Raw genomic sequence first — 15105 nt, 5'->3', positions numbered from 1 at the left:
ACTGTTAATGAAAATATAAAGTGATTTAACTACTTTGGGGAAACATCTGTTGGCTTCTTACTGATATAGACATATACCTCTACCTGCCCTCTGACCCAGAAATCTCTCTCGGAGGTTTTTAACGCTAAAGAAATAAGCTCATGTTCTCACGAAACTTTGCAATAGCCGACTCCAGACAGAGTCTGGGTATGTGTCACCACCACAGGGAAAAGAGAGTTTCTACAGAGGAATACTATTTCCCAGTAGATCCTAAGGACAAAACACTGATCATAGCACACTGTAAATGAGCCTCACAGAAATGAGAGAGAAAACAGCTCACATTGAAAGAGCTGAGAGTATTTGATTCAGTCTGTGTGAAACTGGAGAACAAGCCAACCTCCACATGGTGGAGGAAATCAGGGTGGATGATGTCCCTGTGTGGACAGAAGGGAAGTGAGGGTGCTCTAAGACAGACAGAGACTGCATGCTCAGCTGAGGGCAATGCTGTGCTGGGGTGGTGGGGTCCACACAGCTAACAGTTCAAGGCCTCTTGGCTTCAGGAATGCAAATTTTAGTTCATAGGAAGAACTATAGACAAAGATTAACTCTAGTTGGAGATCGTGTGTGTGTGTGTGTGTGTGTGTGTGTGTGTGTGTGTCTTTATGTGTGTAAAGAGTAGGAAAATAAAGATTTGTGCTAAAACAAACAGAATAAAATCTAAATTGAAGAATTTTGGGCAGTAGGTAAATGAGTACTTGTATAATTCTTTCAATTTTCTGCATGCTTGGAAGTTTTCATTGTGAATTTGTAACTGGAACAAATTGCAAGTTCATGATTTTTAAAATAAGCATCCTTTTCTTGGATCAAATCTTCCTCTTAAAATGATGAGAAGGTAGCCCTGTCATTTCACTGTGTCAGTTCCTCATTTTAGACATAAATTAAAGCCCTGTGTCCCACCTACATAACAATTGTGCACTGATTTTTACTTCAAGTCCTTAAATATATTGTTCAATTATACATGTTCTTTTCATTTGTGTCTTGTAACTTAATCATATGCTTTCAAATTTTTCTTTTTTCTTGACCATTAGAAATTTCCTGTGGTTACTAGAAGACTTTGTCAGAGTTCAGGCTTTGGCAAACCTTTTGTGCTAATTAGATTGTCTTCCCCCAGCCATGTGTCAGGCAACCCAGAATTAAGTAATCAGTATTTTTTTTATGCAGCCATATTGACTGTCAACACCCTCTTGACAATAAAGCACTACTATATATTTAATTTCCTCTTATAATCTCCTGGTCAGTAGTCAATGGCATTTTCCCACACCAAGCACATAAAATCTGAGGTCCTTGGGTAGTTCTAAGCTTGTACTCATACTAACACATGATTGTAGTTATAACTTTGGCAGGTTCACAGGACCCTCAAGTTCACCAGAGGCCCAGGATCTCTGCTTTCATCTCAGTTGCGTCTTCATGAGAATGCACGCAAGAAATAGAAACATGAGTCAAAGTTCTGACCCCAACCCACTGGAAAGAGCTCCATCATGTCAACATAAGGCAAAAATGAAGTGAAGAGCATTTAACTCCACATTTGTAGAGGTCAAAGGAGCCAGAGAGGCTAGCTGAACAACTGTAACCCCAGTGCAGGAGAAAGCAACTGAGCCTTGACAAGCTGTTCCCCTTGACTGCAATCTTTTCAGCATGCTACCAATGCTCACTCTGCTGTAAGGAGACTTCTGGAAACACCCCAAGAGGTCTACAGCAGAATGGAACCTACTGGCATCCCCAGAGGGTAGGAAAGGCCCTTGGAAGTTGTCTCAAGACTCCAAGGCAAAGGGAGACATGGAACTATACGAGAAGACATGTTCACAGGGCCTCTATGTGTGAGGCTCTAATTGTTAGAAAATGATTCTTTAGTAGAGTTTGAAGTTCAGGATGGTGATGCCTCCAGAAGTTTCTTTATTGTACAGGATTGTTTTGGCTATCCTGGATGTTTTTGCTTTTGTATATGAAATTGAGTATTGTTCTTTCAAGGTCCGTGAAGAATTTTGCTGGGATTTTGATGGGTATTGCATTGATTCTGCTGATTGCTTTTAGTAAGACTGCCATTTTACTAAGTTAATTCTACCTACTCAAGAGCGTGAGAGATCTTTCCATTTTCTGGTATCTTTGTCAATTTCTTTCTTCAAAGATTTAAAGTTCAAACTCTACTACAGAGCTACAATACTGAAAACAGCCTGATATTGGGGGAAAAAAAACAGGAGGACCAATGGAATTGAATCAAAGACCAGAAGATCAATCCACACACCTACGAACACCTGATTTTTGAGAAGGAAGCAAAAGATATAAAATGGAAAAAAGACAGCATATTCAACAAATGGTGATGGCATAACTGGATTTCAACATGCAGAAGAATGAAAATAGACACATATCTATCACCATGCACAAAACCCAAGTACAAATGGATCAAAGACCTTAACATAAAACCAATCACACTGAACCTCATAGAGGAGAAGATGGGATGTACACCTGAATGCATTGGCACAGGAAACCACTTCCTAAATATAAAGCCAGTAGCACAGACACTGAGAGAAACAATAAATGGGACCTCCTGAAACTGAGAAGCTTCTGTAAAGCAAAGAACATGGTCTACAAAACAAAATGACAGCCTACAGAATGGGAAAAGATCTTTACCAACCCCACATCAGACATATGACTGATCTCTAAAATAAACAAAGAACTCAAGAAATTGGTTATCAAAAGAACACATAATCCAATAAAAAAAATGGAGTACAGACCTAAACACAGAACTCTCAACAGAGGAATCTAGAATGGCTGAAAGACACTTAAGGAAATGCTCAACATCCTTAGTCATCAGAGAAATGCAAATCAAAACAACTCTGAGATTCCATCTTATTCCTGTCAGAATGACCAAGATCAAAAACACTGATGACAACTTATGCTGGAGAAGAAATGGGGTAAAGTGAACACTCCTCCATTGCTGGTGGGAGTGCAAACTGGTATAGCCCATTTGAATATCAGTATGGTGGTTTTTCAGAAAAATGGTGAACAACCTACTTCAAGATCCAGCAATATCATTTTTGGGTATATACCCAAAGGATGCTCAGTTGTGCCACAAGGACATGTGCTCAAGTATGTTCATAGCAGCATTATTTGTAATAGCCAGAACCTGGAAACAACTTAAATGCCCCTTGACCCAAGAATGAATTTAAAAAAAAAAGTGGTACATTTACACAATGAAGTACTACAGAGCAGAGAAAAATTATGACATCTTGAAATTTGCAGGTAAATGGATCTATAAAGGACCATTGAGTGAGGTAACCCAGATCCAGAAAGACAAATATCACAAGTACTCACTCATAAGTGGCTTGTAGATATAAAGCAAAGAAAACCAGCCTACAATTCACAACCCTGAAGAACCTAGAATCCAAAGAGAACCCTAAGAGAGACATACATGGATACAATCTACATGGAAAGCAGAAAAAGACAAAAATCTCCTGAGTAAATTGGGAGTGTGGGGGTTGTGGGGAGAGTAGAAAGGGAGGAGGGAGGAAGGCAGAGGAGAGGAGAAAATATATTACTTAATAAAAATAATAATTAAAAAAGAAAGAAGGAATTGCCAACTGCTAGACCTCTCCCTAAAGTCTTGAACATTATATATTAGGACATGGAAAGGAGCGCTTTTTAAATCCATGTGTTATTCTATAAAAGCACAACAAGCAGTCCAGCAGAGGCCACGGCCACTGTGGGGCTGCCTATTCCCATTGCACAGGCCTTAACAGTAAGAAGAGCACGAGTCCTGTGGAGTCAGAGGCTGTGACACCACAACAGGGTGTAAGGTTTGTGTGGCATCGGATCCTCTTGTCCTCCAAGGCCCATGGTGGAGAAGAGGAAAAAGAGGCGGACAACAGAGATAGACACCACACAGCGTGGATGTAACAGCTCTGAGGACCCCTAACTCAGTAACCCTATGTTCCTCTAGGAACTTGCCATTCTCCCTCCAAGGAAGCTAATGTCATCATCACTCTGAAATGTAAAGTCTTCATAAGCAGTAGGAAATCTGTCCTTTCCTGATTCTTGGGCTGTAAATGGATTTAAGTAAACTTGCCACCCAGGCCCATATGGGAATAGAAACTAGAGACGTAGAGACTGTCATCCAGTCCCAAACCATAATGAGATGGTAAAACACCAGTTTTGCTTTCTCTGCCTTCATTACACATATATCTCCTCCAAAAAAAATTTATTGGAGGGAAAATGGAGTTGTCACAGCTTCGGATGCCTTAATGCATCCCCAGCCTCACATTCACTGGGAGACTCCACGAGAATGAAGTGTTTTCCATACTTCCCACTCTCAACCCCCTTCACTCTTTATTTATTTGTCATGTGGGGAAGAAACCAGATGGTTCTTTTGGGGATGGTGATCGGAAAATCTGTGAGAATATTTACCTAAAAGCAGTTTCGGGAAATTGGATGTTTCGATGTTATGATAATACACGATGGACGTTGTGGTGGCAATAAATCCCATCACGGCTGGCATGAAAAGATGGAGATGCCTGGATGCCCGCCGCCTAGAGAGAGCAAAACAGTGTCGATGTCTAAGCAAAGCGTTCTAGAGAGCTCTTCATTGTGTTTGCAAACTTCGAAAGAGAACTTACTCAGCTCTGTTTAAAAGCCAGACTGCAACAGTAGTTGCTTAGAGAGCATGAGAGCAAATACATCATGGCTGTGTGACATAGTTCTGCTGAAAACATTCATCCTAACACAAAGCTTCAATTAAATACAATGAAACAGCAAAATGCTTACAACAAAACATATATACCCACCATTGTATATGTGTGTGTATGTGTATGGATTTATACATTGATATATAAATTACGTATCAAGGCAGACCTACTGAAATAGTAGTGACCAGAGCAGTAAAGGCAATGTGAAAAAAGAGTGAAAGACATATCTGAGGAAGTATGATTGGCATTAGAGATTGAAATACAGAAAAAATGCAACTGAACATAATATCAAACAAAATAAGAGGCATGAAGACAAATAACATTTTCTCCCATTTGTGGGTCCTACTATTTTTTATAAATATATAGCACCATTTATCTATATGTATTTAAATGTCATGGAAACAGAGGGAGGTTATGGGAAAGGAGGAGAAGAGCAGAGGGAGAAAGGAAAAGGGAGACCACAGGGAGGTCATGGATGGGATGATAGAGTCAGAGTACATAATGCATTCGGAGCTGTTGTCTTTATATAGCCCAGCACTGGGGTCAAGGGATATGCGCTAATAAAAATAAAATAAATAAAATAAAACCAATGCCCCAGTAAGAAAAGTGGTAGACAGTGCAGAGAATATGAAAATAAGCTGACACTTGAAACCATATAATATGTTTAAAATCCTTGATAGTTTAACGGTGAACCAGAAAACTTAGGACTTTGTACACCATGTAACAGGCAGGAATTTCAAGAAAAAAAACTGGAAAAGCTTAATAGATAGTGCTTGGTCACACTCAGGTTTTAGACAGGTTTATTCTGCACCATAGGGACTATGGGTTTGATAAGTGGTTGTGGGGGAGGGAAGAAGCAGAGGGAGAGGATCCACAACAGGCAGGTGGCATGACATGAAGGAAATAGGGCTTTTGGGAAAGGTCAGCTGCAAGGTTGAACGAGGGTTGATCAGTGTGAATCACAAAGGCAATGGCCATAGAGTTAGACCACTATTGACTGGTGTGAGTGTATGCAGCTGATGACCACAGATTCAGATGACAGTCCTCTTCCTGGGCAGACAGCTATGTGGCTGGGGTGCTACACGTGCAGAAGAGAACGGAAGCGAGCTCAGGGAGGACATGCAGATCACGAGGGTGCCTAATGATGACAACTGACTTGTTGAACATTAGCAAACCTCAGTACTACTCAGTACTGAGTGAGGAATATTTGACAAAGGTTTGGGTTATAAGAGAATAGAAAGTTAGTCTGGGAAGATGGGTAAGTGCTTCTGCACAAGTAGCAGGGCTGGACTGGAGTTGAGGTCGCCAGAAGCCAGGTGGGCATGGCACGGTGGCCTTCCTGTCATCCCAGAACTAGCTGGCTGACTAGTCACTCCAACAAGCTCAGAATTCAGGAAGAGGCCCTGCCTTAATACAAATGATGGCAAGGGATGGAGGAGGAAACCTGGGTCAGCTTCAGGCCCACACACACACATGCATTGGCACACATGTGCTTCCACACACATGCTAAAACAAATTCACACACACAAAGAACAGAAAGAAAGAATATCAGCAATGAAAACGTGATGATACGGCCATGGCTGTGTAGTGCATGCTCACTGGGTTTCTTATAGAGCAGTTTTCAAGGTAGGCTAGAGAGAAGAAGGAGGCCAGCTTAGTGTTAAAGAAGTCATGGCAAGATGGCATTTTAAGAAGTAGGGAGAAGTCTACAGCTCAAAAGTGGGAGAGTGTGCACCAGAACAGGGTTCTATTGGTTCTATTTGCCTGTTTGGTTTTAAGACCAACTTCCAACCATCATCACTGCAAACAACTTCCACCATTACCACGGAATGCTCATTATTCATTCAGCCTTTTTCTGTCGCTCATGCCACATATGAACTGTGAATCCGAAAGAGAAGAGTCCTTCTTGATAAAACATCAAGGTTATAAGAAATATTGGACTGGTCTCTTTTCATATACATACATAGAAACATACAATGTCAAACGACATGGTTCAAAAGCAAAAGAAATTATTAAAGCTAGCCTTGATTATATTTGTATAAACATACCAAAGAGTTCTAAACAGGTATCAATAAGTCAAAGGCAAAATAAATCTCCAATTGCTTTAAATAAGGACACATATTAGAATCTCTGATTTTCCTCTCTTATAAGAAATTCAGGCAAGCACACATCTGCAAAGAGCTACCATGAAGCATTATGGGAAAGCCGGCTCCATGATGGAGGTTTCAGTCCTTGCTAACTGCAATGGGAAAACTTGGAAGCTGCAAAGGAGGCCCTATGAAATGAGAGGAAAATAGTTTTCAAACTTGCTTTTTTTAAAACTTGAAAGGTTTCTATTATTATTTTTTAGACAGAGTATCTCTATAGAGCCCCAGCTATCCTGGAACTCATTATGTAAATCAAATTGGCCTCAGACAGAGATCTGCCTGCCTCTGCTTTCCCAGTGTGCTGGTATTAAAGTTGTGTGCCACCACACATGACTCCAAATCAATATTTGAATGAACGAAATTCTGGGATCTAAGCATTTCCTATTGTTTGGGTGTATTCTGTTAATATGTGAGAGAAATATTTTTTACAGGCTATATTCACATTTATAAGTGAAATCCATTGTTTTTAATTTCCTAAATAAATTTCTTTTATACAAAGGTCAAAATTCCATTAAAAATATGACTCATGCAAATTCTGATACTAAGTTTCTCTCATTCTTTACTTTAATCTCTTTGTCTCTATGGCTCTTGAGTTCTATTAATGCCTGCCTCATCTCTGTTTCTTTGCAAAAATAATGAAAACATCTAAGAATTGATGGCTATATTAAAACATAAATTCATAGCTATTAGAGTTATATGTTCAATTAATATCAAGACATATAGAAAGATGAAGATATTTAATAGCGGTATAGATGGTGTGTATAAAGCTATTTTTAAAGATAAAGTACACATCAAATGCTTCAAAGAACAGAACTGTCTGGATAAGAGAACAAAGAAATATGAAAACACATGACTTAGGGAAAGTCACAAAGATCTGGAATTATCCATCAGAGAAATCATGCAGCCAGACAACAATGAAGGTAAAACACAGAGGGACTAGGGAGAAAGTTCAGCAGGCAAAGTGTTTACAGTGTGGAGCTGAGTTCAGAACACGTGTAAAAAGCCAGGCAGGATGTCTGTACCCGCAAGCTCAGGAGCCATGAGAATCAGAGACACCTTGGGCGCCAGATAGCCTGGCATATGCAATGGCAATGGAATCACATGTCAAACAGGCAGACAATGAGGATCAACACCAGAAGTTGTACCTTCCGCATGTACACTCCATTCACACACATGAACATACATGCATTATACATATACACACAAAACAGAAACAAACCAATGTGGTTCTCCAGTACAGTGGGTGGCAGTTATCACAGCTAATAAGTCATGATCTGATCCCCTCCCCCAGCTTAGCCTGACTATGTGCTCTGAGCTACAGCTATGTGCCTCCTCGTACCCAGTAAGATACTGGACAAGCTGGGTCACTTACGAGTCTGAAACAATGCCTTCTGCTATTTCACAGACATGGACAAACAGGAGTGCGAACGTCAGGATCCATCTCAGGTTGTGTCCGGGAAAATGAAGCCATGTGTTGTGATGAATTTGCACCTTTGAGCTTTGACTCCCCCATCCTGAGAGAAAAGGGGGCAAAAATGTGATTAACAAAAAGGTCATTATAACCAGGAGCACAATTTATGTTACTGAGTGCCGCATGCTTTGGGGAAATTCTTTAAACACTAGTGCCTTACAGCAATGGAAACTTTGGTCTATTTTCTCTGTGTTAAAAATAACTATTTAAGTTAGATTTACAACACCATGGAGGCTCACACATTAACACATGGTACATTGTTCAGGCATGACTCTCCACCTCTGAGAACAGCATGTTCGTCACTGATGCACCCTCAACTCAACTTCTGATTCGTCCAGCAAGACAAATGAATAATTACAATATCTAAAGAAGATCAGCTTCTGTTGTCTTTTAAAACCTCAGACCTCCAGAGGCCTAACAAAAAAAAACATATATTTGGTGGTACAATAGGGGACCCATTTGTAGAGTCAATTCTGAATCACATGAATGCATTTGTGTGTATATGTGTGTATGTGTGTGTTTACATGTGTGGGAGGACGAGCACATGTATGTCATGATGTACATATGGAAGTCCTCACCTTCCACTTTGTTTGACATAAAGGTCTATTATTGGTCACGGTTGACCTGTGAGCTTCTGGGGCTTTTCCTGTCCCCCCCCCCCCCGTATTGCAACAGGAGTGTCTAGATTATAGATATGCAATAGATTATCTTTTTTATATGGGTTCTGGGGATTCAAACCCAGGTCCTCATGTCTGCACAGCAATGCAATGAGCACCATTCAACAAGCGTACTATGTGTTTCTCAAGGAAACTGGGGCCTGTAGAGATGGATCAGCAGTTGCATACTGATACTCCAGAGGACCAGAATTTGGTTCCCAGCTCACAGATGCTTACGACACTAGCTCCAGCCATGGTATCTGCATGCATGTAAGTGTACATGCCTACATACACACTTTAAAATAAAATAATAAAGTAAAGTAAAAATATTCAGTCATTCACATAAGCCTTGGGAAGAACTGAGAATACTGCTGGTTCCCCTACGATCACAACAGAATTGAAAACAGTATTATTTCTTGCTCAGATTTTAAGTTCTTCCTCCCCAAACTGTAGGTAGAGAGAATATCATCACTTATGGCACACTAGACCAGGATCCCACCTCCATTTTTTGCCCTACTCTTTCTTTCTAGATTTTGACTAAAGAAATAGACAATAAACTTCGAAAATGAATGAGACATTCTGCTAGAAATATTGCAAGAAAGAACTTCTGCGTGGACAAAGGGAGACAGCAGTGTCTGTGAGAAAACCCGATTCACATCTTACAACTTCCGAATGTAACTCACAACTGGGAGGTAAGCTTTCTTAACATATACTCCTGTGGTTTACACCTTCACCTCTAGCAGGCGAGTTCTGTCTCTCTCCTGTGATGTGGTCATTCCCCTAGGGTGTGGTACTTCTCTCATACTAAGTGGCCAATGCCATAAATAACATTCCATCAGTCCTTCTATTTAAATATCCCAGAGGCCAGCCTCTGTGATGACATTGAAGTGGGGGATGTCATAGGCTAACTGTGCGTCAGGATGTGAATTATTAGCTACAGACCTGCATTAAAATAGTAACGCTTTAGGATACCGCTGCGGGAAAACTGAGCAGGGGGTCTACCCCCTGCTCCTAGCAAGTTGGTGTCTATATATCTACTCAGCGTAATTAGCAATGTACCAAGTGTCATACTGGTCTCTCTGTACACCAGATGACAGACGATCTCTCCTGGAATGATATTCCATGATACCTATGGATGTTTCCTTTCTGCTGCTGTGATAAACGCTCGGACCAAAAGGAAACCTGGGGCAGAAAGCACTTAGTTCCTCTTGCAATTTCCAGTCTTTCAGCAAGGGAAGCCAGGACAGGATCTCAAGCTAGAATCATGAAGCAGAAGTCTAGGAGGACTGCCACTCACTGGCTTGGTGCCCCAGCTTGTTCAGCTACCCTTCATAGACAGCCCAGGTCCACCCATCTAGGGATGGTTCTGACTGCCTCGACTTCCCTACAATAATGAATTCTAATGTAGAACTGCAAGCCAGATAAGCTTTTTCTTCCTTGCATTAGTCAAGATATTTAGTTTTACATTCATCTTAATCATTTTATACATAAAATGGTTTAATGTTTTACAAGCTACAGGGTCTATTTTTTGCAGTTGTGGTTGGCTGCAATGCCTGGAACCCCCACATCACTCAGGAGATTAAAGCGAGAGGATTTCAAGATCAAGGGCAAACTGGGCTGCATATCAAACTTCAGATGTCTGAGCTGTGTAACAGAAACTTTTCTCAAGGGCAAGAAAGAGGAAAAAATTAAAGGGAAATTATCTACTTTGATTGTTTGCAGGAAGTTCCTAAAATTACATATAACTGCCCTAAATAACTGATTGTGTGCATGTATAAATGGATGAATAAAGCATAGTTACAAGATTGTTGTTTGTTTCCTGAGTCAGTATCACTGTGTAGCCCATCCTGGGCTAGAACTCAGGCCGGCCTCCTGCCTTAGCCTCCCAGACGCTGGAACTGCAGGGCTTAGTCACCCAGGCGACTTTGCAAATGGTTTCCATAAGAATCTTTCTCCCTAAGACACAACCTACCAGCTTCCTCCTTCTAAGACTCAGATTTTTTCACCCTGCAATTGTTCCCTCCTGCTCCCCTGGAGTCAGCTGCTCCAGCAGGTGAGTTCTCAGGGCGCTTTTGCAAAGGGGCTGACAAGATGGAGTTATGGTGGCTCATCTGCTCCTGTGGTCTGCACTGGAGGTGGGAGCTCTGTCTTGCCCTGTTTCTGTCCTGTCTCCGTGCATGAGGCAAACAGTCCACAAATGCTCTGGTTCTGTCTCACAGAATTATCCTTGCTCCCTTTGAAAGAGCTACTGCCACACAGCTGGCACGTACATGTGGAATATTCTACAGCAAGCGCGTACAATTGAAACACACAAAAACAGCATCCCACTGTCTTCATAAACTTACACATCAACTTTCAAGGTGGAAAACTTAACACGGCATCACACAGAACCTCCACCATCAGTAGGGCAGAAATGTGAGGTGCTGCAGCAAAGAACTTTGAGGACTCACCAGTGAACAGTATTGGGGAGGACATTTGAGAACTCACCAATGAACAGTATTGGGGAGGATGTTTAAGGACTCACCAATGAACAGTATTGGGAAGGTGATAAACAAAAGGAAGACATGAGGGACCAGGTTGAGCGCGTCCACAAAGCAGGGGTTTTGGAGAACACCATAATAGATGTTATATGAGGAGATGTTGTTCCCACAGAACGAAAGGCTCATTTCTTCTTATTTGATTAGCCTAAAATGGAGAGAAGACCATGTCAGTATTAAACTTTCTTTCCTAAAATGATGGCTTTAACTGAGGGGACTATGGGGTAAATTAATGTCCCTTGCTTTTGTGCCTGGGGAAGCAGCAAGCTTCAAGGTAACTTCGGGTTTTCCATAACATTCTACTAGGCCTCTTTCCACACCTTTTATAAAAGGAAAACACCTGTACAAAGTGGTGCCTCATAGAAGTATGTATCTGACTAAGGGAAAGTCAAAGGACAAAAATGGTGATGTGGCAGGGGAAGGAGGAGAAACGACACTGGTGAGTGCAAAGTCGGCATGCTGTGAAATTGTTTCCCAGGCTCATTCGCCAAGAATCAAAAAGGAGGGTCCCCTAGTCATGTTATCTAGATACAGAAGACCCAGAAGATCGGACCGTCTCTCTCTTCTGTTGTAGGAAATAGTAATGGAAGCAGACAGGCTGCAGACAGGAGCTGCTTTTCTCTGAAGAAGAACAATGTCAAACAATTAAGACCCATTTAACACAACGCCGGACAAGTTAAGGAGATTCTTCAGGCTCAGGGTCAGACATCTTCTTGGGCATGTGTGATCCAATGGCTTTATTATAGTCACAGTGTGGAGCGGTCACCAAGCTAATTTTAGACACGTTCATCATCCCCAAAGAAACTTAATATTTTCCTTTGATCTACCTGCTCCCATTTTATCATCCTCCCTCTTTAAAGAAGTAACATGTTTTCTCTGTTTTAATTCTTTTTTAACAATGTGTGTGTGTGTGTGTGTGTGTGTGTGTGAGAGAGAGAGAGAGAGAGAGAGAGAGAGAGAGAGACGGTAGGCATATGTGGGGATCAGAGGACAATTTGCAGGAGTCAGCCCTCCCTGCCACCATCTGGGTTAGGTGCTCAAATGCAGGTCATGCAACTTAGCAGCCAGCGGCTTTATCACTGATCTGCCTCACCAGGTTTTATGTACTTTTTCAACAGTATTTTAAGCACCAAGATGAATAACTTTCCATGGTACAGGCTCTACCATATTTTAATCTTTTCATCAGTTGACAGACATTTGGTGTGTTCAGGCTTCTAGCTGTTATGAAAATACCACTAGAAATATTCCTAATTTCAAGGCACTCTGCCCAAGGTGAGACAAAGGCTACTACCTGCTGAGTTGGAGATCAGTGTCCCCGTGCAATATAAGAAGGTGTAGGTGGGAAGGAAGCACAGCGCTTCGTGCCAGGCTTTGTGAGGACCTCAGCTTCCACCCTGTGTGGGTGTGAGCCGAGGATGTGCTCTGGCTTTGGTTTTAAATAGAAGACCCTTCTCCTTGCTAGGCTGGAAAGACAGTAGAACCTGCTTCATCAGCGTAAGACCTGGGGACCCCAAGCAGTCCTCCAGCAACCTGAAATCCTTTGTGTGGTGCCTACTACTTAAATAGCATCGACTTCGTTCTTGGTGCTGCCCAGGTGTTATCCGGAGTCCTCAGAACAGGCATGGATTGACAGTGATTCTGTGGGGGTTTACAGCAGACGATTCTGAGCTTTCGATAAGTCCAGCCGTTTGTAACCTGGTAGACAACTTGGGATTCAAACCCACTCGTCAGATTTATAACCTGTGCTTTTCCATCCTGTCACTTAGCCACTTACTCATTTTTCTACAGAACCAATCTTAACTGTTCGTATTAAAACAAATAGCAGTTGAAGAGTTTAACCTCCGAAGACTTCCATATTCATGTTGGATTCTGAGTCAGAATATTAAAAGATAATATTTTATTAGCTAGCAGCACCTATCTTTTTTTATTAATTTAATAATTAACATGATATTTTTCCTGAAAAGAAGATGAATAATATGACAGAGAGAATGTTGACAGTACTAGATAAATTGCTGGGAAAATCAAATTTCCCTCAGAGGTCTTAAAAATCATCGCATGAACATAAGTAACTAGTTAGAAAGATTGTATGGTTATGTTCCAAATGTTTGTTTATAACCCCTCACACAAATTATTTTGGATAAATGTTTTTGTGTATAAGTCTCTAGTTGAGATCTTTTCTTAAAAAATTATATTTTTACAACAAATTCAAAATTCAGCTATATATTTGGTAAATCATTACACACTAAAAAAACTCACATGGAAGAAAGAATTGAAAACTTCAAAATAGTGGCAAAATGGAAGTTAAACATTCACATATGTGTATTAGTAGATATGTTTTGATAAAGATAGAAAAGCAATCTAAAAAAATCATAGGCAGCAATGAGATTTTTAAGACTATTTCCTTATTTAGTGGAAGTGATAAAATGAAACTCTAAGTCATTTTTGTTTGTTTGTTTCTGCAGTGTGGGAGCCCAAACCCAGGGCACTGAACACGCTAGGCAACTGTTTACCACTGAACCACACACTCTATTCCCTGCTCTCAACTTCACATTTCACAGAAAAAAATCGAGACGATTTTATTCCCTCTGCTGTGGTCCCTGAGCCTTGCCCTGGTTCCCACTCTCTCCACTTCTTATATAGGTCTCCTCGTTTCCTTTTGACATCCCCACGACTGACCCTTTGACCTTTAGATTTCTGTCTTTGAACCCAGTGTCCAGGAAGCAGGTTCTAACAGCCAGCTGCTGCAAACCAGAAGGAGGGAATGAGAACATTTATGGCAGCTATTAAAGTGTCTGTGTCTGTCAAAGACACTGAATCAAGACGGTGTGTGCGTGCGTGTGCGTGTGTGTGTGCACACGAGTGTGCATGTGGTGTGCGTGTGCGCATATGGTATGTGTGTGTGTGCATGTGTGTGGTGAGACACCTGTCTGTGTTCTAGAATTCAAATCCAGACCCTCAAGTTTCTAGGCATTCAGGCTACAAACAAAACTACACCTCAACCTTCTAATAAATCCTTAAGTTCCCAAGCAAACCGTGTCTGGGGTTCCAGAGCTCAGGCTGTTGTGAGCATTTGAGGAAGGCTTTCCACTAATGCTCCTGAGGGCTAAACTGTCATCCATGACTAGTGTCCTCCACCCTGGATCTGTTTGGGCTCAGTTCTACACAGAAGTCCCAGCAGCGAGGCAGAGGATCAAAAGGGAAAACAGAACATCTTCCTTCCCCCACCTCAAATCCCTCTGAAAGACAGTCATGTGTTTATAACAGTCATCAGTGCTGGGGAACTGAAAGGAGCAAACTTTAAAACAAAGATCAAACGTGAAACTTTGACTATAGGACGGCTTGCAGAGCAGAAAGTGGAGGGAGAGGATTTCTTTATGGCCTCACTTCCTGTTTCCTAGAGAGAACAGCAACTCTAAAGCTTACTTAGTCCACCGCACCTGGGATCTATAAAATGTGGTCTTAGTTCATAAGTCTAATAGCTCATCTATCAACTCTATTGACTCTTCCAAAGGAGAACAAAGGCTAACTGATGCTGTTCCTAAAACATGCCAAAACAGCACCATGTATCAGGGGCGC

General features: G+C 41.3%; 1 protein-coding gene across 8 annotated transcripts in view; it reads right to left on the bottom strand.

The window, feature by feature from the left end:
- Abcc9 (ATP binding cassette subfamily C member 9) overlaps positions 1-15105 on the bottom strand; it is a 132686-nt gene that overhangs the window by 115989 nt on the left and 1592 nt on the right. For 7 of the 8 annotated variants that reach the window (XM_087903972.1, XM_087903977.1, XM_087903974.1 and 4 more), the window contains 3 exons: positions 11517-11677; positions 8238-8379; positions 4441-4562 (listed from right to left, as the gene is read on the bottom strand). In XM_087903972.1, coding sequence (XP_087760098.1) covers positions 4441-4562; positions 8238-8379; positions 11517-11658 — 406 coding nt within the window. In that variant the 5' untranslated portion in view covers positions 11659-11677. The other variant, XM_087903978.1, reaches the window with a different exon arrangement.

The sequence above is a fragment of the Myodes glareolus genome, chromosome 3, assembly GCF_982192425.1.
Source record: "Myodes glareolus chromosome 3, mMyoGla1.1, whole genome shotgun sequence".
Taxonomy (NCBI): domain Eukaryota; kingdom Metazoa; phylum Chordata; class Mammalia; order Rodentia; family Cricetidae; genus Myodes; species Myodes glareolus.
The sequence above is the reverse complement of the archived record's forward strand: the minus strand, read 5'-3'. Positions and strand labels throughout refer to the sequence as shown.